Genomic DNA, 22,690 nt, shown 5'->3' on the forward strand with positions numbered 1-22,690 from the left:
ATCATTTGTGATCTAACCGGATCACCCAATATCTACTGACATTAATGGCCATAAATGAAAGATAAACGGGTTTCGAAAAGACACTTCCCTTGAGATTGATGACAGCGTGTTGATGATGGCAGATCACTACTCTGATCTTCCATAACACTTCGTCCAAGAGAATTTATAGGAGCCGAAATTCGCTCCATGACTCTGTGGTCTTAAACAATAACAATGGCTGACCACTCCCTCCTCACTGACGCTACTGGCCTACATTGTCCAGATGACAGTAAGTGATAGAAGGGTCACATTTACTCTATTTTAATTCTGATAATTAAGTTAATTTATATGAGATGTTTTTATGATGGTAAAGTCCAAAAACTAATGTATTTAAGAATAATTCCCACCATAATAGGTGGTGAATTTATAATAGTATGTGGTAATGATATCCCGTTTTCTATAGACGGAAATTCCACTACAAGTTACATTTTCTATGGGTTAACTTGTGTATACAACACTGCAATATTATCTGCCTGTATGATATTATTAAATGGTGTCGGATTTTCCGACACAAGGCGCTTTTTTTTTCACGAGTGCTGCGCGCACTAAAGTGTTATTAAGAGCCTGGTCTACCCTCTCGGGTAGGGGGGGGGGCCCCCCTCCCTCCTCAACATATCCTTGCCAGGTGGGGGGGGTCCTCCCTCCTCTACATAACCTACACACTCGCATCTATCTATCTATTTATCGATCTATCCTCACACAGGATTAACTCTATGGCACATACTCATACATATTCATCTACTACTATTCCACACCTGTTCACCTCTTCATCACTGCTCTTCCTATACTTACCCTACATAACCCACATACCGCTGCCCCACACTCCAACATAATTCTACCCTCTGTCAAGTGCTGCGCGGCCGGACGCCACACGCCCGGCAAGCGTAACACACCCAGGAAACCCCCCAGAATACTGTACGACTAGACACCTGGCTCATTAGGCCACCACCTGAGCAGGGTGGCCTAATGAGCTCACCTGCTCAGGTGCTGTATGCGGGTCTAGGCGTACTTTACACTACTTGTTTGTTTGTTTGTGTGTGCGTGTGTGTGTGTGTGTAATTACCTAAGTGTAATTACCGAAGTTTAGTTACAGGATGAGAGCTACGCTCGTGGTGTCCCGTCTTCCCAGCACTCTTTGTCATATAACGCTTTGAAACTACTGACGGTCTAGGCCTCCACCACCTTCTCACCTAACTTGTTCCAACCGTCTACCACTCTGTTTGCGAAAGTGAATTTTCTTATATTTCTTCGGCATCTGTGTTCAGTTAGTTTAAATCTATGACCTCTTGTTCTTTAAGTTCCAGGTCTCAGGAAATCTTCCCTATCGATTTTATCAATTCCTGTGTGTGTGTGTGTGTGTGTGTGTGTGTGTGTGTGTGTGTGTGTGTGTGTGTGTGTGTGTGTGTGTGTGTGTGTGTGTGTGTGTGTGTTTGTGTGTGTGTACGTTAGAGATACATATATATGTAGTAGGTATAATAGAGGGAACAATATATTGGATAGAAAGGCCGGGTCCAGTAGTTAATAGCTCGATTCTGCAGACACAAATAGTAAATACAAAGAGTAAAGGTACACACACAAATCAGTCCTGGAGTATGCAGCTCACAGTTGACTGACAGTTGATGGAGACCGGTTAGTTTGCCGTTGAGAGGCGGAACAAAAGAGCCGAAGCTCAACCCCCGTAAACACAAGTAGGTGAGTACACACACGCATGCGTGGAAGCCACATCATCACTTCATATTATTGTAAGCACTCCACCCATCGTTGCTCCCCCGCTGCCATTGTCACTGTGACGGTCCTCCTTACTGTCCTCTTCACTGTAACCATCAAAACTATAAACGATCATCCTAATCACTTTAATCACCTTCACAACATACCATCTTCACCACATTAACCATTTTCAATAGTCAGCCAATCCCATCTTTAACCATCATCATCAGTCCTTCCTTTTACTTCACCACCTTCTGTCTCTCCTTAAGCACCATCCGTGCCCATCACCACCTTCCCTACCTTTCACCACCCTCCCTGATCATCCCCACCTTCCCTATCATTAACCATCTTCACTTCCCTTTACCACCTTTCTCTACCACTCACTACCCTTCACTTGGTTCTTTCTCATTTGCTACATTTCCCGTCTCCTTCATCATCCTTCCATATACCCTTCACCAGTCTCTCTACTCATCACCACCTTCCCTCTTCTTCGCCACCTTCCCTACCATTCACCACCTTGAGTTTCAGATCCATCTTTCTACATGAAAGCCAGACAACATCGCCTATGAGGTGCCTCACAGTGCACACAACAAGAACCTCTCAGAGATCTCAATATTTTCCCCCAGATCAGTTAATATTATTGAATATTAGATGAAAAAGATATTTAGCAGCTGAAGAAATTTTTCTAATTTTGTATATAAAAAAAATTCTTTCCATGAATGAAACAGATTTATTTTGGCTTTAAATCTCTTTTAGGGTGGTGTGTTGTCCTTGGGCTGTCACAGGCATCTGGAGGAGAGGGAGCTGTGTTGTAGTTATGCGTTTAATGGTACTACGGCCAAGTTATGAGAAGTAGAAAATTGGAAAACTGTCAATTTTATAGAGATCAGTATTTTATGGTGTACGTTGTACAGCAAAATTACATTAATGTGATGTAGCAATGAGAAAATCAGTAAGACCCACGAGGAGGATTCGAACCTGCTCACTTGGTACTCCCAAAAATTCGCCTTTGACCACTACACCACGACATGGTCAGAAGCAATACAACATGGGATTCCTCTGAATCCTCTATGATTCCTAAGGCTTACAACTAGAGTCCAATTAGGGCTTTAAGGTTGGTCCACATAGACCATTAAGCAGAGTGCATGGGGTCATTGCTTAAAATCCTGATTGGGCTTCAGTTGTAAGCCTCAGGAATCCTAGAGGTTTCGGTGGAATCCCATGTTGAGGTGTGGTGGTTTAGGGCCCCACCTTGGGAGTACCAAGTGAGCAAGTTCGAATTCTTCTCGTGGGGTCCAACTGGTTTGCTCATGGTGTATATTAATCTAATATTTACTATTTTTGCAACAAGGTGCAAGGTTTTTTTTAGCAAGGTGCAGTAAGCGGGCAGGGCCAAAAATCATCGCGGTAGGTCAAAAAATATCCCTGGAACGCTATTCCCTCTTGAACTTGGCAACCCCGACAAGCCTTTGCCGTCCCGTACCCTAGACCATTCCCGTTGCAAAGTTGGGCGAAGGAAGCCCAGAAGCATTTGGCCTTCAACCTCAGACAGCAGACATACAAACAGAGAGACAGAGAGACAGACAGACAGACAGACAGACAGACAGACAGACAGACAGACAGACAGACAGACAGACAGACAGACAGACAGACAGACAGACAAACAGGCATTCTCTCCTTCAGATATACATTATAAAGTAAATTCCATTTCTTGACTACCAGCTCCATCTTTCTTCATACAGGGAAGACAACAGCTGTTATGACAATGAACAAAAAACTAGGCTCTCTCAGAGATCACATAATTTCTGCACACAAACAGACCACCAACATATATGACTATACCCACAGCCAACATGGAACCAATAAAAAAAATGCTTCAATGTTTAGACATAGCTAAAGCAACACATATTTAACACACTCATCAATATATAAACAGCCAGATTACTCCTAGGGATTACTCCTTTCTGTCACTTGTGACATATATTGCCAAAGACCATCAGTAATAATGTAGAACACGAGCGCCCCGGCCCCTAGACTTGTTAACACCTCACCTCATCCATCATGGAATATACTGCAAAGCCTAACTTCCATTCACTTTTCCTAAGCTTCTCATAAATATTGACAAAAGCTTCATCGGTCCACATTTTCTAGACACACATACAAGGCCGAACCTCTTCTTCAGAGAATAATATCAATATCTATTAGAACGTACAACTGTTTTTTGAAACCCGTCCACAGACCCAGTCCATTCCACCCAGCTGTTGAACCAAAAACGCCTCCAAATATTATAACATGCTGTTTATTCAAAATAAGAATTTTCTCAAATATATATTAATACTACTTATTATTAGCATACTTTGCTCATTTAGGCATTGTCAACGGATTTGGACACACTCCAGAAGTGGTCTGAAAAATGTCTGCTAGAGTTTAAACCAGCCAAATGCAATGTTATGAGGTCTGGAACAGGAGGGCTAAGACCGATACAGCAGTAGAATATGAAGGAAAGACAAATTCTTCAATCAGAAAACGAGAAAGACCTGTGAGTGGACATAATCCCACATCTAATGCCAGAAGCCCACATTAGCAGAATAACAACAGCTGCATATGGCATATTTGCCAACATCCGTGTATTCTTCAGAAACTTGGACAGAAGAGCTTTCCGAGCTGATAACAGCGAAGGTACGATCCACTCCTGAATATGTCCCCATCATGGATCTTTTACGTAAAAAAGAACAATGAGAAACTAGGAAAGGTCCAAAGATATGCAACGAAACTCGTTACGGAGCTGAGGGGAATGAGCTTTGAGGAAAGACAGAGAGAACTGAACTTTAGGAAAGAGTCATCAGGTTTCTTCAGGACATCAGGACACGAGGGAGTTATAGAGACATCAGGAGGAATATTTTCTTTGTTAGAGCTGTCAGTAATTAGAACAGGTTAGACGCAGAAGTCCTTGAAGCTATATCTGTTCAAAATTTTAAATGTAAATATGATAAAAGTAAAGATCTAAAACGATCTAAGAACGTTCGGCAAGCAGGGCTAGGTGCCTAGCTTGACCCTGCAAGCAAATCTTGGTGAAAACATTTAAATCACACAAATGGCGATTTTTGGCACTGCCCGCCAGCAACATAGCAAAATATTTTAATTAAAAACAAAAATTTCAAATATAATTTTTTCCTTGTAGTACTGTACACCAATATACACTGATCATGGAAAATGTACACAAAATTTCTGCTTTTATTTATTTGCCCATAATCGTTTAGAACAGACGCTCCACCCTCAGCTGTAAGGTTTCTGAAGCCTCACCCCTGTCGCAAAGTAAATGGGGTAACTCTTTTATTTTTAAGTATTTAACACTGATGCGCTCCAGTTACCGGCGAACACCAACACGCCCGTGGTAGACAATTTTATTTATTATTAGAGGTGGACCCGGCCTTGTCCAGGTCTCTCTCTCTCTTTCTGTCTCTCAACTGTCAATCTCTCTCTCTCTCTATCTATCTATCTATCCAGCTATCCACACATCCATATATCTATCCAGCTATCCACACATCCATATATCTATCACTACATGCAATTCTGTATATCCATCCATCTATCTATCCATCATTCTTACCACCCATTTATCCATCTATACCTCCACCTATCTGTCAATGCATCTATCTGTCAATCTACCTATCAATTTATCCACCTATCCATCAATGAATCTATCAAAATATCCAACCATCATATTTGTCTACCTATCTTTCCATGGATGTATCTATCCCTCTATCCGTCAATCCATCCATCCAATTGTCTATCCATCTACTCATCTATCCATCTATCCATCCGTCTAAGCATCCATCTACTACTGTCTGTATCTGTCCCTGCCTCTGTGTCAGTTTCTCTCTCGGACTTTGTCCTTGTTTTGTGTTTGTCCCTCTGTCTCTGTTAGGTCGTCAGCTTAGCGGTGTGTAATACTAAAAAAATTAGTAGATATCCCATTTACTTTGAAATGGGTCCTTATCTTTAAAAAAAACTTTGAAGCTGTGGGAGGATAGTCAATTTTATGCCAATATGGTCACTATAATAGCAGGATTACCGAGATCAGTGAATTATGGTGTACTTTAATACAAGAACAAAATATGGTTTTGAAATGTTTGCTTTCAAAATATTTAGCTGTATGGTTGGCAGGCTGTACTGGTGGGGTTCATAATGTGGCCACAGCACGCTATTCCCTTTTGAATTCTGGGGACCTCTACCAGCCTATGTTCATCCCTCACCCCAGATCATTCCTTCTATCAACTGGTTGAGGCTAGCCTCGAGCGTCAGGCCTCCAACTCTGAACAGACGGACGCTCAAACAGACCTTTCCTTTGATAGTTATTGATAAAAGAGAGACAGAGACAGAAAAACAGATAGAAACTGCGACAGACAGACAGACAGACAGTAGATTGATGGATGGATAGATGGAGAGACAGACAAATAAAGGGAGTAATGTACAGAAGGATGGAAAGATTTATATATATTTAGATAGATTGAAAGATAATTTATTAGATGATTCGATAAATGAATGAATAGATGGGTAATCAGATAGAAAATAAGATACTTAACCTCATTTTAATTTCAAGAATAGATTAATTAACAGTCATTGTTTAACATGCATCAAGAGGGCAAAAAGCATACTATTAGGCACAAATAAATTAACTTACTTTCGTAACTATTTGTTCAATGATCAGTTTCAGAATTACACTTTTTTTTTACAATACAATGTCAGTGAACTTAACCCACTGGGGAAAATTTGTAGTTGTATGTGAACTTTTACCAGAGGTGGTAAAGTTTCAAGATAACCTGTGCCTCCATGTCCTTTCAGATAGTGGTGAAGAAGGTAGAGAGGTTGAGGATGAATTTACCTGTACCTCCATGGCCCTCCAGATGGTAGAGAGGTTGAGGATGACTTTACCTGTACCTCCATGGCCCTCCAGATTGTAGAGAGGTTGAGGATGACTTTACCTGTACCTCCATGGCCCTCCTGATGGTAGAGAGGTTGAGGATGACTTTACCTGTACCTCCATGGCCCTCCAGATGGTAGAGAGGTTGAGGATGACTTTACCTGTACCTCCATGGCCCTCCTGATGGTAGAGAGGTTGAGGATGACTTTACCTGTACCTCCATGGCCCTCCAGATGGTAGAGAGGTTGAGGATGACTTTACCTTTTCAAGAGGAAACTAGATTTATTCCTCCAAGGAGTGCCGGACCAACCGGGCTGTGGTGGGTATGTGGGCCTGCGGGCCGCTCCAAGCAACAGCCTGGTGGACCAAACTCTCACAAGTCGAGCCTGGCCTCGGGCTGGGCTTGGGGAGTAGAAGAACTCCCAGAACCCCATCAACCAGGTATCAACCAGGTATCAACCTGTGCTTCCATGGCCCCTCCAGATGGTAGAGAAGTAGGTAGAGAAGTTGAGGATTTCTTTACTTGTGCCACCATAGCCCTTTAGATAGTAGAGAAGTAGGTACAGAAGTTGAGGATGACTTTACCTGTACCTCCATGGCCCTCCTGATGGTAGAGAGGTTGAGGATGACTTTACCTGTGCCTCCATGCCTCTCCAGATACCGAGAATGTCGGTCGTTGGATCGAATATAATTTCATGTGGGAACGAAGTATCATCAGCCGTTCCTGCAACAGACACTTTGTTAAGTTGTGAGTACAGTAACAGTTCATTGTAGGTAAGAACACAATACACCAAACCACCGCCGTTCTTCACCACTGCCCGAGCGTCAAGGTGAACCCAGTTATCCGTAGTTGCCTTTCTATTTGGATTTTTTCTTTAGTTTTTTACCTCTTTAAACTCTTTTTGTTTATTAATTCCTCATTACTCTCCGGATCAATCCACTTTTCTTCTCTAACAATGAATTACTAAGACTCAAACAGTTCTTCATGTGAGAGATGTGTCAAGCTTCTGCCTAGTCTGTTCTCAGCTCCGTTTGTGAGTTTGGTGAAGGTGTTGGTGTTTGTGAGTTGACGAAGGTGTTGGCGTTTGTGAGTTGACGAAGGTGTTGGCATTTGTAACTTCGATAAAGGTGTTGGTCAGTAGGGAAATTCATGGCTACAACCGTGCGCAAGCACGTGGTCAGGTGAGCGTAAGGCAATCCATCTCAGCTCTGGTGAGTGGTGCCCTGCGCGTGCGGTCGTGAGGTTAAGAGGTGGTAGGTTAGCGTAGGGTGAGCACCTGTGGTTCACCTGTCAGGATGAGTGTGTATGTGTTGCTCCTGCTCGCACGGTCGTAGTCCCAGTAGTGGTAAGTTGAGTGTAGAAAGTGTAAGTTTGCAAGCGTTAATTTTCAACTCGCACATTTATGCTTAGAGTGAGTTTAAGCATATGTATAGAAGACCTAAGCTTGGCTCAGGTGTAGAGCATGTGGCGTTGCTGTGAGTGAATGGGTTGGGTGCGAGTAAGACATCTTATCGGGAGGTGAGGCACTCGCTGATTGTCCTTTCTTGCTTGGACCATGTGAGTGTGTGTGTGTGTGTGTGTGTGTGTGTGTGTGTGTGTGTGTGTGTGTACTTACCTAGTTGTGCTTGCGGGGGTTGAGCTCGGGCTCTTTGGTCCCGCTCCTCAACTATCAATCAACTGGTGTACAGGTTTGTTTCGGACTATTTGTTTCGGCCTCTCAACTATCAATCAACTGGTGTACAGGTCTGTTTCGGACTCCACTGGGCTCTATCATATCTTCACTTGAAACTGTGAATGGAGTCTCCCACCACCTCATCACTTCCAAATGCATTCCATTTATTTACTACTCTGTCACTGAAAAAAATCTTTCTAATGTCTCTGTGGCTCATTTGGGTACTAGGTTTCCACCTATGTCCCCTTGTTTGTGTTCTGCCCGTGCTAAAGACTTTGTCTTTGTCCACCCTGTTAATTCCCCTGAGAATTTTGTAGGTGGTTATTATGTCTCCCTTTAATCTTCTGTTTTCGAGGGACGTGAGATTCAGCTCCTTTAGCCTTTCCTCGTAGCTCATGCCTCTCAGGTTCCGGGACGAGTCTGGTTGCATACAGCTGAATCTTCTCTAACATTGTTTTGTATTTAACTAGATATGGACTCCAGGCTGCAGCCGCATATTCCAGGATTGGTCTGCCATAAGTGGTATAGAGGGTCCAGAACGATTCCTAATACAAGTTTCTAAAGGCAGCTCTTATGTTGGCCAACCTAGCATATGCTGCTGATGATATCCTTTTGATGTGGGCCTCTGGGGACAGGTTCGGTGTGATATCAACCCCAAGATTTTTCTGTCTATTTGACGCTTGCAGGATTTCACCTCTCAGATGGTACCTTGTGTTCACAATTCTGCTCCCTTTGCCTAATTTCATTACTTTACACTTTCCTGAGTTGAGCTTTAGTAGTCATTTTCTAGACCATTCCACAAGTTCGTCCAGGTCATCCTGTAGTCTCTGTCTATCTTCATCTGCCTTCACTCTTCTCATAACTTTTGCATCATCAGCAAACATTGAAAAGAATGTGTCTATACCCTCTGGAAGATTGTTTAAATATATTAGAAACAGGATGGGTCCAATTACAGAGCTCTGTAGGATTCCGCTGGTGACATCTTGCCATTCTGATGTCTCTTCCCTCACAGTTACTCGCCGGTTCCTGTTGGTTAGATACTCTCTTATCGACTGGAACACTTTACCTTTTGCTCCTGGCTGTTGTTCCAACTTTTGTAACAGCCTTTCATTGGGTTCTGTGTCAAAGGCATTCTGACAGTTCAAGAAAATGCAGTCTGCCCACCCTTTTCTTTCTTGCCTAATTTTTGTTTCTTGGTCGTAGAATTTTATTAAACTTGTGAGGCACGATTTACTATTTCTGAACCCATGCTGGTGATGTGTTACAAAGCTATTTCCCTCCAGATGCTCTACGAGCCTTTTCCTCACGATCTTCTCCATCATCTTGCATGGTATGCAAGTTAGGGAAACTGGCCTGTAGTTCAGTGCCTTTTGCCTGTCACCCTTTTTCTATAATGGGACTACATTAGCTGTTTTTCCAGCTTTCCTGTAGGTCTCCTGTCTCCAGTGACTTGTTATACACCATAGAGAGTGGCACACTTTGTGCCTCTGCACCTTCCTTTAATATCCACGGTGAGATTCTATCAGGCCCAACAGCCTTTGTTACATTCAGCTCAAACAGATTCCTTTTGACCTCATCACTGGTGAGGTCAAATTCCTACAAGGTTGCTTGGTTTGCCTCCTTCTTATAAGTGTAGGGGCTTCTCGTTGTTCTTTTGTGAAGACCTCCTGGAATATCTTGTTAAGTTCTTAACACACATCCTTGTCGTTCTCTGTGTATCTGTTCTCCCCTTTTCTCAGTTTCATCACTTGTTCATTTACAGCTGTTTTCCTCCTGATGTGGCTGTGGAGCAGTTTTGGTTGGATCTTAGTTTTACTCACAATGTTATTTTCATACTGTCTCTCTGCTTCTCTCCTCACTCTGAGGTACTCATTTCTTGCCCTCTGGTATCTCTCTCTGCTCTCTCGTGTTCTGTTATTCCTTTAGTTTCTACTTGTTATTTTACTCAATTACTTCACGACCTTACATTCCAGGCTGAACCATGGATTCTTCTCTTGCTTTTCGTTTTTCTCCTTTTGATCCGGGATAAACCTATTTTCTGCTTCCTGGCACTTCTGGGTGACACAGTCCATCATATCCTGTACAGTATTTTCTCTGAGTTCTGTTTCCTATGGTGTTCTCCCTAGGATGTTCCTCATCTTGTCGTATTTTCCTCTTCAGTAATTTAGTCTTTTCCCTTCCGATCCCATCCTTGGATAAGTTATCTCTACCTCCATCAGATACTCAAATGTCCATACTCTGTGGTCAATATGGGGGCTTGAAATTTGACTTCCCTTATTTCTGACTCATTTAAGCATTCAAGTTGAATATTAGATGGAGTGTGGCAGGTTCGTCATCACCGCTCATTCTTGTGGGTTCCCTGATGTGTTGGCTCAGAAAATTCCTTGTTGCCACTTCCAAGAGTTTAGCTCTCCATGTATCTGCACCACCATGTGGGTCCCCATTTTCCCAGACTATCTCTCCATGGTTGAAATCGCCCATGTTTAAATGTCTGGAGCCATTCCTGCAGGCAACTGAAGCTGCTCTCTCTGTTATATTACTAGAGGTACCCGGCCACGCGTTGCTGTGGCTTAGCAACGCATGTGAATTGCTGAGTAACAGCAACCCTCCCCCTGTCTCCCAGTCCTCCCCACCATTCCCTCCTCCATGTCCCCTCGTCCTTCCAACCATTCCTCATTTCTCTGTTCCTTTGTCCTCCCAATCATTCCCCACTACCCCATCCCCTCGTCTTCCCCCAACATTTACTCCCTTCCCCATCCCTATGTCCTTCCCACCATCCACCACTCCACCATCCTCTCGTCCTCCTAACCATTCCCCTCTCCACCATCCCCTTGTTCTCTTCACCATCTCCCACTCCCCCTTCCATGACAGGTGCCTGACAGCTGGGTGGACAGCGCTTCAGATTCAGACCCACCCGGCGGAGGTGGAGACATATGGGCAAAATGTTTTCACCATGATGCCCCTGTTACCTAGCAGTAAATAGGTACCTGGGAGTTAGACAGGTGCTACGGGCTGCTTCCTGGGTGGTGTGTAACAAAAAGGAGGCCAGGTATCAAGATAACTCAAGTCAAGATATCCCTCTCAAGATAACTCAAGATATTCCCCTCGTCCTCCCAACCATTACCCCCTCCCCAGTCCCCTCATCATCCCCACCATCCCCAGCTTCCCTGTAATAAATAAATAAACTATACTCACGAAATGAACGGTATGGTAAACAAGAAAGCTCAATTCCAATTCAATATCACACAAAATAATTAAATGTAAATGAAATAATTCGAAATCTATGAAAATTTAATTTGTCAATGAAATCGGACACATTGAAATGGAATCGGAACATATTTAGTACAGTGTGAGTTGCTCTTACGTGAAGCAGATTGTGCTGGCTTTTTTTAAATCATGTTTTTACCTGTCACAGGTGCGGCATCTATACTTATACTCATGAAATGAATGGTATGGTAAACAACATAGCTTAGTTTCAATGCAATATCACACCAAATAATTAAATCTAAATGAAAATTAATCGAAATGTATGAAAATTTATTTTGTCAATGCAATCAAAGAAACTGAAATGGAATCGTAACATAATTGATAGTAGTGTTTGTGGCTCTTAGGTGCAACAGATGGCACTACTTCTTAAAAAAAAAGAACATTTTTACCTGTGACAGGTGTGCCATTTATACGTATACTTATGAAATGAATGGTATGGTAAACAACACAGCTCAATTCCAATGCTATATCATCGGAATTCCAACATCAATGCAATCGGAAACATTGAAATGGAATTCGTAACATATTTAGTATGGTGTTTGAGTGTTGCAATTACGTACAACAGATGGCGCTGTTCTAAAAAAAAAACATGTTTTTATCTGTCACAGGTGTGGCATCTATATAGTAGGTGTATAACAACATGTGCATATTCGAATGGAATGTTGTGTCAGAATTTCAAAGCAATCAGTGAAGAATTTTGGGAGATTACATCGTGTTTTGCCCTTACATCCAACAGATGGTGCTGTTTAAAAAAAAAAACATGTTTTTTTCCTGTCACATGTAAGGCACGTACATAGTACGTATATTAAACACTCGCCTATTCGAATGCAATGTCGAGTCAAAATTTCAAAGCAATCGGTAAAGAGGTTTCGAAGATTTCTCTCACATGAAAAACACAGTTTCCAAAATAATTTTTTTTTTATCCCTCTCACACCTGACACTTGATACAGTATGTATATAAAAACCTGTTCGGATGCGAATGGAACATTGTGTGAAAATATCAAAGCAATCGGTGAAGAACTTTCGGAGATTAGCGATTTTGTACAAACGAACATTTCCATTTTTATTTACATAGATTGGATGAATGTTGTTCTTATCAAACTCCTGTCAGGGTCATCTATCATTTAGTGGAGGGTTGTAAATGACTTCCACTATTATCAGGTTCACCCATTGTCAGAGTCAAAGATTATGTAATCTTTCAATCCGTCACAGCCCGTAATTTCCAACTCATCAAAACTCCAATCCTTCCTTATCAGCAGGGCCACTCCTCCATCTCCTCTCCCTACTAACTTTCCTTGCTATATAATAGTCCTTTGGAAACACAGCATCTGTTATGACTCCTGACAATTTTGTTTCCGTGAGTCATATTACATCTGCGTTTTCTTTCTATGCCCTTTCCGCCAGTTCACTTGCTTTATTGGTAATCCCATTCATGTTTGAGTACATAACCTTTAAGCTCACTTTCCTATATCCATTTTCACTTTCCATCCCCACAAGTGTAGGAAGGTGTTCCATAGGCATTGCTACTTGGGTAGTCTCGTCTTCCTGTGGGTTAGTTTCCAGGGGTTCAGAGGGAGATGGGGTGGGGGATGGAGGGCTGAGGTCTTGCCCAGGCCTGCTTGGGGCAGGAAGAAGCACTGGGGGTAGGGGGCGGGAGTGCTTGGGGTTGGGGGGGTAGGGAGTGCTTGGGGTTGGGGGGGCAGTGATTGCTCAGGGTAAGGGCACATTCTCCTGTGATGTAGTTGAGAGGTGGGGTGGGGGATGGAGGGCTTAGGTCTTGCCTGGGCCTGCTTGGGGCAGGAAGAAGACAAGGGGATAGGAAGGCAAGGGATACTTGGGGTTAGGGGGGGGAGAGGAAGGATTTGGGTGATATGGTGGGCATTATGTATGGCCAACGAAGATTTTATGCTGGAGGTGGAGGGTCCAATGGGGTGGTGGGTTGGGGGTGTTGCAGCCCCCTCTGGGGTTCCTGAATTGGTGAATTGAGGTTTCCCACTCCCCTCTGAGATTGCTGGGTTGGAGTTTGAGGTTCCCTGGCTCCCTTCCTTCTTGTACCTTTTCCTTGCATCTGCTGCCCTTATTATCTCGTCCCTGGTAATGCCCATCAGAAGTTCTACCTCAGAAGTCCTGCCCTACCTCTCTGTAATTCCATGCATTTTTCAGTTTGCTCTTCTTTACTAGGATGTCCTCTTTGATGGCCTTGTTCCTGAATAGTACCTTGATCAATCGCTTTTTGTTTTTGTTGTATTGGCCATTCCAGAAAAACTGCTCTATGTCTTGTATGGCCCATTCCATTCCTATCGCCTTCAGTATCCCTGACACTGCAGCTTTGTCCTTAGTCTTCCATTCTTCCCTAATACCTACCACTACTACAGGTCTTTTCCTTTCCATTAGCTGGCTTGTGTATCTAGTTGCCTCCTGTGAAGTTACTGTTTTCATTACAACTTCCTTAACTTTGGACATGGCATCTGGGTTCTTCAGTATTTCAGCAAAGGTGGCACCCATTGTTAGGGTCCCCTGACATTGCTACATTCCCTGTTACCTGGGGGATGGTTGCCTGGGCCAGAATCTGAGGAGGGGCTGATTTTTTTTTATCTCCTCATGTGCTGCACTTTGTTCCATCTGCATTTTACTTATAGGTTCTCTTAAGTCCTTCAATTCCCCCCCTGAGTTCCCTCCATGCATGAGCAACCATCTCCAAGTATGACTCGTCCTGTTCCTCTCAGAAGGAACTCTGTGATCACTGTTTTCTTACCAACCTGCTTGACCTGTGTGTGTGTGTGTGTGTGAGTGTGTTTGTGTAGAGGGTGAGTGTGTGTCTAGTCGGTGAGTGTGTGTGTAGTGGATGTACTTACCTTACCTAATTTACTTACCTAATTGGGCTTGTGGGGGTTAAGCTCTGGCTCTTTGGTCCCGCCTCTCAACGGTCAATCAACTAATGTACAGGTTCCTGAGCCTACTGGGCTCTATCACATCTACACTTGAAGCTGTGTATGGAGTGAGCCTCCACCACACCACTTCCTAATGCATTCCATTTATCTACTACTCTGACACTGAAAAATTCTTTCTAACGTCTCTATAGCTCATTTGGGCACTCAATTTCCACCTGTGTCCCCAACTGCATGTGCCCCATGTGCTAAAATGCCTGTCTTTAACTACCCTATCAATTCTTCTGGGAATCTTGTATGTGGTGATCATGTCCCCCCTAACTCTTCTGTCTCCAAGTGGCGTGAAGTTTAATTCCCGTAGTCTCTCCTAGTAGGTCATACCCCTCAGTTCAGGTACTAGTCTGGTGGCAAACCTTTTAACCTTTTCCAGTTTAGTCTTATGCTTCACTAGATATGGACTCCTTGCTGGAACCACATACTCCAGGATTGGTCTAACATGTGTGGTATATAATGTTCTGAAAGATTCCTTACACAAGTTTCTGAAGGCCGTTCTTATGTTAGTCAACCTGGCATATGCCGCTGATGTTATCCTCTTGATATAAGCTTCAGAGGACAGGTCTGGCGTGATATCAACCCCCAGGTCTTTCTCTCTCTCTGACTCTAGAAGTATTTCATGATACCTTGACCCTGGTCTCCTGCTCCCTACCCCTATCTTCATTACATTACATTTACTTGGGTTAAACTCTAACAACCATTTGTTCGACCATTCCTTCAGCTTGTCCAGGTCTTCTTGAATACTCAAGCTGTCCTCCTCTTTCTTAATCCTTCTCATAATTTTTGCGTCGTCAGCAAACATTGAGAGGAATGAGTCTATACCCTCTGGGAGATCATTTACTTATATCAGAAACAGAATAGGTCCGAGTACAGAGCCCTGTGGGACTCCACTGGTGACTTCACGCCAATCTTAGGTCTCACCCCTCACTGTAACTCTCTGCTTCCTATTGCTTATGTACTCCCTTATCCACTGCAGTGCCCTACCTGTTACTCCTGCCTGTTTCTCCAGGTTATGCATCAGCCTTTTATGGGGTACCGTGTCAAAGGCTTTCCGACAGTCCAAGAAAATGCAGTCTGCCCGTCCTTCTCTTTCTTGCTTAATCTTTGTCACCTGATCGTAGAATTCTATTAAGCCTGGAAGGCAAGATTTACCCTCCTTGAACCCATGTTGATGGGTTGTCACGAAGTCCCTTTTCTCCAGATGTGTTACTAGGTTTTTTCTCACAATCTTCTCCATCACCTTGCATGGTATACAAGTTAGGGACACTGGCCTGTAGTTCAGTGCCTCTTGTCTGTCACCCTTTTTGTATATTGGTACTACATTAGCAGTCTTCCATATTTCTGGTAGGTATCCCATTTCCAGTGACCTACTATACACTATGGAGAGTGGTAAGCAAAGTGCTCCTGCACATTCTTTCAATACCCATGGTGATATTCCGTCCGGCCCAACAGCTTTTCTCACATCCAGCTCTAATAGGTGCTTCTGGACCTCATCTCGTGTGTGTGTGTGTGTGTGTGTTTATACTCACCTATTTGTGTCTACGGAATCGAGTATTAACTCTTGGATCCCGCCTTTCGAGCCATCGGTTGTTTACAGCAATGACCACAGTCCTATTTCCCTATCATACCTAGTTTTAAAATTACGAATAGAATTTGCTTCCACAACCTGCACCTTAAGTGATTTCCATTTTTCCAATAGTCTCACACTAAAGGAAAACTTCCGAACATCTCTGTGACTCATCTGAGTTTTCAGCTTCCACCCATGTCCCCTCGTACTGTTACTATTCTGTGTGAACATTTCGTCTATGTCCACTCTGTTAATCCCCCTGAGTATTTTATACGTTCCTATCATATCCCCCGTCTCCCTTCTTTTTTCTAGTTTCATAAGGCTCAGTTCCTTCAGGAGCTCTTCATATACCATCCCTCGTAACGCTGGGACGAGCCTCATTGCAAACTTCTGAACCATTTTCAGTTTCCTTATGTGTTTCTTCAGGTGGGGACTCCATGATGAAGCAGCATACTCTTAGACTGGCCTCACGTATGCAGGGTAAAGCGCCCTAAATGCCTCCTTACATAGGTTTCTGAATGATGTTCTAACTTTTGCCAGTGTAGAGTACGCTTTGTCATTATCCTATTTATATGTGCCTCAGGAGATAGATTAGGTGTTACGTCCACGCCCAGGTTTCTTTCTCGCGTCGTCACATTTAGACAGTTCCCTTTCATTTCGTACTGTTCCTTTGGTCTCTTATCACCTAGTCCCATTCCCATAACTTTACATTTGCTCGTGTTGAACTCCAGTAGCCATTTCTCTGACCATCTCTGCAACCTGTTCAGGTCCTCTTAGAGGATCCTTCAATTCTCATCTGTCACAACTCTTGTCATCAACTTTGCGTCATCCGCGAACATCAACATGTAAGACTCTACTCCTGTAAACATGCCATTAACGTATATTAGAAATAGAAATGGTCCCAGCACCGATCCTCGAAGTACTCCACTTGTTACTGTTCGCCAGTCCGACTTCTCATCCCTTACCGTAACTCTCTGGCTCCTTCCTGTTAGGTAGTTCCTTATGCATGCTAGGGCCTTTCCTCTCACCCCTGCCTGCCTCTCGAGTTTGAATAGCAGTCTCATGTGCGGTACTGTATCAAAGGCTTTTTTACAGTCCAGAAATTTGCAGTCTGCCCAACCTTCTCTGTGTTGCCTTAGCCTCTTTATTTTATCATAGAATTCCAAAAGGTTTGTTAGGCAAGATTTCCCTTTCCAAAACCCGTGTTGATGTTTGTTTTCAAACCTAACGTTCTCTAGGTGTGCAACCAGTCTTAGCCTAATTTTTCTCTCAAGTATTTTACAGGGGATGTTTGTCAGTGATACAGGTCTATAGTTAAGTGCCTCCTCCCTATCACCTTTCTTGAAAATCGGTACAACATCTGCCTTCTTCCAGCAATTGGACAATTCTCCCGACATAAGTGATTCATTAAAGATCCTTGCCAGAGGCATGCTGAGGGCTTGTGCTGCCTATTTTAGTATCCACGGTGATACTTTGTCTGGTTCAACCGCATTAGCTGCAAACAGTATTGTCAGAACTTTCATTACCTCCTCTGCTGTCACCTGTGACAGCAGAGGAGCACACACAGTGTGTGTGTGTGTGTGTGTGTGTGTACTAACCTAGTTGTACTCACCTAGTTGTGTTTGCGGGGGTTGAGCTCTGGCTCTTTGGTCCCGCCACTCAACCGTCAATCAACAGGTGTACAGATTCCTGAGCCTATTGGGCTCTATCATATCTACACTTGAAACTGTGTATGGAGTCAGCCTCCACCACATCACTTCCTAATGCATTCCATTTGTCAACCACTCTGACAATAAAAAAGTTCTTTCTAATATCTCTGTGGCTCATTTGGGCACTCAGTTTCCACCTCTGCCCCCCTAGTGCGTGTGCCCCTTGTGTTAAATAGCCTGTCTTTATCTACCCTGTCGATTCCCTTGAGAATCTTGAATGTGGTGATTATGCCCCCCCCCCCCCAACTCTCCTGTCTTCCAACGAAGTGAGGTTTAATTCCCGTAGTCTCTCCTCGTAGCTCATACCTCTCAGCTCGGGTACTAGTCTGGTGGCAAACCTTTGAACCTTTTCCAGTTTAGTCTTATGCTTGACTAGATATGGACTCCATGCTGGAGCCGCATACTCTAGGATTGGTCGGACATATGTGGTATATAATGTTCTGAAAGATTCCTTACACAAGTTTCTAAAGGCCGATCGTTCCCTGGCATATGCTGCTGATGTTATCCTCTTGATATGAGCTTCAGGGGACAGGTCTGGCGTAATATCAATCCCCAGGTCTTTCTCTCTCTCTGACTCTTGAAGTATTTCATCTCCCAAATGATACCTTGTATCTGGTCTCCTGCTTCCTACCCCTATCTTCATTACATTACATTTGCTGGGGTTAAACTCTAATAACCATTTGTTCGACCATTCCTGCAGCTTGTCCAGGTCTTTTTGAAGCCTCAAGCTGTCCTCCTCTGTCTAAATCCGTTTCATAATTTTCGCGTCGTCAGCAAACATTGAGAGGAATGAGTCTATACCCTCTGGAAGATCATTTATGTATATCAGAAACAGGATAGGTCCAAGTACATAGCCCTGTGGGACTCCACTGGTGACTTCACGCCAATCTGAGGTCTCACCCCTCACTGTAACTCTCTGCTTCCTATTGCTTAGGTACTCCTTTATCCACTGGAGCGCCCTACCAGTTACTCCTGCCTATTTCTCCAGCTTATGCATCAACCATTTATGGGGTACTGTGTCAAAGGCTTTTCGACAGTCCAAAAAAATGCAATCCTTCTCTTTCTTGCTTAATCTTTGTCACCTGATCGTGTAATTCTATTAAGTCTGTTTATTGTGAAGAGCTTTTATTGTGTAGCTTTTATTGTGAAGAGTTGAGGGAGACAGAAGCGAGCAGAGCGAGTAGCGGGAGGTAGTTTTCCCATAGAAATTTGTGGGAATTTCGAGAGAATGCCTCTTCAAGCAGTGTCTGTGTATGGTAGGACATGTGTGTGAGCGTGAATGCCGGCTGTATTAATGAGCAAGTTCCCTGTGTGTATTTTGTGATTATCATCTCTTAGCCTGGATTTGAGGTCAGGTGTTCCACCCGCATTGTCTCTGTAGCACCTGTCAAGGTGGAGGGAAGTGCGGGCGCGTGAGATTTTCATCCCTAGTGACTTCCTTGTCAATTAAGAGAGGACGTATTTTGGTGAGGGCAGACGTACATGTTTTTGTGTGAGAGTACACACAGGAACACCATGTACATGTATTAGACTGAGGACTGTGTAGGCCGTCCTAGTATTTTTTACCACCTTTTGGTGGGATTGCTTGTGTTATTATTGCCTCATGTTGTGTAATCCTTTCCAGGAGAGGGAGTCCAGTTTCTGGTCATGATGCACGGTAGAGTGTCATTGTGGTAACACCGGGGATTTCCAGGCATTTGATTATTGTGGAGTAATACCATTGTGTGTTTTTATACAAGTGTTGTGTTCCCAGGGCTATGATAAGTATGATTATATATATTTATGTGGCTGACCTGTTAACGTAATTTTGGTAGATTTGTGGTGAGTAACGTGGTTGTCGGGAGTGACATCTGACAGCTCGGTCGAGTAACGTAACTAACGGGAGTAATTATTGATCCGTGGGATCGCTAATCACTCACTCAAGTTGATCAGGAGTGAGTGATTCTCCTTAGTGTTTCCCATTAGCGTTTGATGACAGCTGAAGGCTACAGGTGGTCAGCAGGTACGATATATGTATAATTGTAGTTTCACGAAGCCGAGGGTGTTATTATTGTGGTTGCAGTAAGTGGTTATTGCAACCGGGTTGCAATGTGTGGGGCCGTGTTCTGAGAGGTAATTAGAGCACTGTGAAATTGTCATTGCAACCGGGCAGTAAAGTGTTGGGTCGTGTTCTAATATTAGTAAAATTAGAGCACCGTTTATGTGTGTCATTTCAAAGGGGTTGTAACTGTTGGGCCGTGACTGTTACTAGTGTTGATCAATCATCGTGTGTGTTATTCTTGTTCAGTAAATTGTATGGTCCGTGTTCAAGTGGGTTAGAGCACCAAGAGTGTTATTTACTGGTGTTCTGCAGTAATTGTAATTGCAACTGGATTGTATCGTAAATCACCATGGGCTGTGATTTATTGTGTCGTGGGTGAAACTCGTCACTGGGACGAGTACTTGGTGTTATATTTTCCTGTATATTTGGTGGTCATCGAAGTCCAGAATTCAGTGAGGTGATTGTGAGGCAATAAATGTATCGTAACCAAGGGAACACCCATTGCTTATAGAGAAATTGTTCTATGACAATTTCTGAACCGTAAAATACGTTTGGGTTAATTATTTTCCACGGAACAGTTGTTTTGGTCAGTCAGGGATCCTAGCCAAGCCAGACAAGAATTGTAGGAATTCCGGGATGTCTGAATCTTCCATCTTAGTACTGTCTGTTGCAAATTATCTGTCAGTAGGACAGGCAATTAACGGGTTCCAGAAAGTCAAGGTAATTATTTCCGATCAGGGTTGATCGAATCACACGAAGGCTCCATTGTTTCATTAACGTAATGTTGGTTAATAATATTTGTCAGTGGACAGGTAATTTGACTGACTCGTGGAAGAGTAATGTCATTGTAAAATAACGTCGACGTAGTGATTAATTATCGGTTCGTGGAATCGTGTACTAGTCACCTGAATTCGTCTGGGGTATGGAAGGCCCCAGAGATAATTCATGCCAATGAAGTTATAATTGCTGAGCCAGTGTGAAAGGTGACGTATTTGTGTAATAATTAATTATTCATCTTCGGGATAGTAATTAATTGCTCGAGGGTGATTGCCGTTCTCTTAACTCTTTGGACATTGAGATTGTAGTAAACTATCGAAGGGGCGATAGTAACCAATAACATAATTCGAACTGGAATTAATCAGCTGTCTGGAGTACAGGGATTAATTGGGATTACTCACTGAATGCTCGACGGGTAGAATGTTTGTGTAATTCAGAGTTACTAGTGACAGTTGTACAGTTTGATTTGTCTGTGGGAGACAAGATTAAGTTAACGTAAGTGTTACTTTGATATTACGTAATCAATTAGTTATTGATTGTTGATCGCCCGAGGGACGGAGTGTTAACGGGGGAATTTAATTGAGGAGGGTTGCTGGAGTTGCCAGTAACCCCCATTAGTCATTGTCATGCCACTGATAGGCTACTAGTTTGATTGCATTGCAACTGCTTTTGCAGGGAAGGCTGCAAGTAGCGTAAAGTAACTGAGAGGAGGTTATTGGAGGCGTGTCTCCTAACCTACGTTGTTGTTGCATAGTGATTATAGACTATTTTTTTTATTTTTACATGCAAGCATGCAAGGTACAGACAATAAATACAATAAAACATCACAGAAAACCAAAACAAACTTAGAAGCCACCGGCCAGAAGGACCGACAGCACAGGACAATAATTAGCAAAAATGGAGGAACGCATGAGAATCACAGCGTACATCAAGACAAATTATATAACAATAACAATAACAAACAAGCTAATAATGTAAGCAAATAAACAAAACTTAGGAACAATATAAAACAAAACAAACAAGCACCGGCCGGAAGGACCGACAACAAAACACATAATGTATAAAATGAAACATAACAAGACAATGCACACACAAAACAAATCATAAATATAAACAAAAGGAAAACTAAAAATAAAACACAAGACAACATGGTAATACACGAAGAGAATACACACTCTGCAAAACACCGGCCCCTCCACAAACAAAGGGAGAGGCACGGGCACAGAAGACAGTAGGGAACAGAGAATCAGCGGACATACTTGCCCGGGAACAAGACCCGTGGGAATCGCACATTGAATGCCTCCCAACGTAACCATCCCCAAGGGTCTCGTTCACCCACCGGGAACGCCATGTCATCCGGAACACTAGCAACAAACACCCGTAAGCAGGGGACCCAAATGGTATCACTTCTGACGCGAGTAACTGCCACATTCCCCCACATCATGGGAACACCCCCACAATGAAATTCCCCCAGGCTCGTCATTCAGCAGTAACTCAGCAATCACCGACCAGTGACCCGGCGGCATCTCCGACGCCGGCAACACGTCCCCCAGGGCCTCAACACGTACCCTTACAGGAGGGGGCCGGACATATGGCACCACCACCGGGGCACCAGCGGCCACGGGCACACCACCAGACGACTGCAGGGAACCAGGGCGGCGCGCATCCTTCCGTAATGTCACAACCAGGCCACTCCCAGCACCAGCAAACACACCATCCCTGGGAGCGGGAGCCACCACTTCCCACTACGGAGAGTCCCCAGGCGGAGAAGGAACGGAAGGCATCCCCGAGACCTGGGCACCAGCATCAGCAGGCACATGAACCTCAGCCACTACCAACCGTGGAGACAGCGACACACCCGGTTCCACACCGTCAACTCCCAAGGACCAACAGTCACCGAATTCCCCAACATCGGCCCAGGCAGACGATGAACGCCTGGAACGCTTGGGCTCCGGCCGGAGATCGTCAGAGCCGGAAGCGGACCCAGAAACACGGGTCCCACCAGCCGGACGAACCAATGCCCGACGCAGAACGGCAGCAGCCT

At 43.7% G+C, this 22,690-nt stretch overlaps 1 protein-coding gene across 2 annotated transcripts in view; it reads right to left on the reverse strand.

Annotated features, from left to right (window-relative positions):
• The window catches only part of LOC138368652 (1,5-anhydro-D-fructose reductase-like), a 93,593-nt gene that overhangs the window by 53,652 nt on the left and 17,251 nt on the right, over nucleotides 1-22,690 (reverse strand). For both annotated transcript variants that reach the window (XM_069331361.1, XM_069331360.1), the window contains exon 5: nucleotides 7,306-7,394. In XM_069331361.1, coding sequence (XP_069187462.1) covers nucleotides 7,306-7,394 — 89 coding nt within the window. The remainder of the gene's footprint in view (nucleotides 1-7,305; nucleotides 7,395-22,690) is intronic.

The sequence above is a fragment of the Procambarus clarkii genome, chromosome 25 (assembly GCF_040958095.1).
Source record: "Procambarus clarkii isolate CNS0578487 chromosome 25, FALCON_Pclarkii_2.0, whole genome shotgun sequence".
Taxonomy (NCBI): Eukaryota; Metazoa; Arthropoda; class Malacostraca; order Decapoda; family Cambaridae; genus Procambarus; species Procambarus clarkii.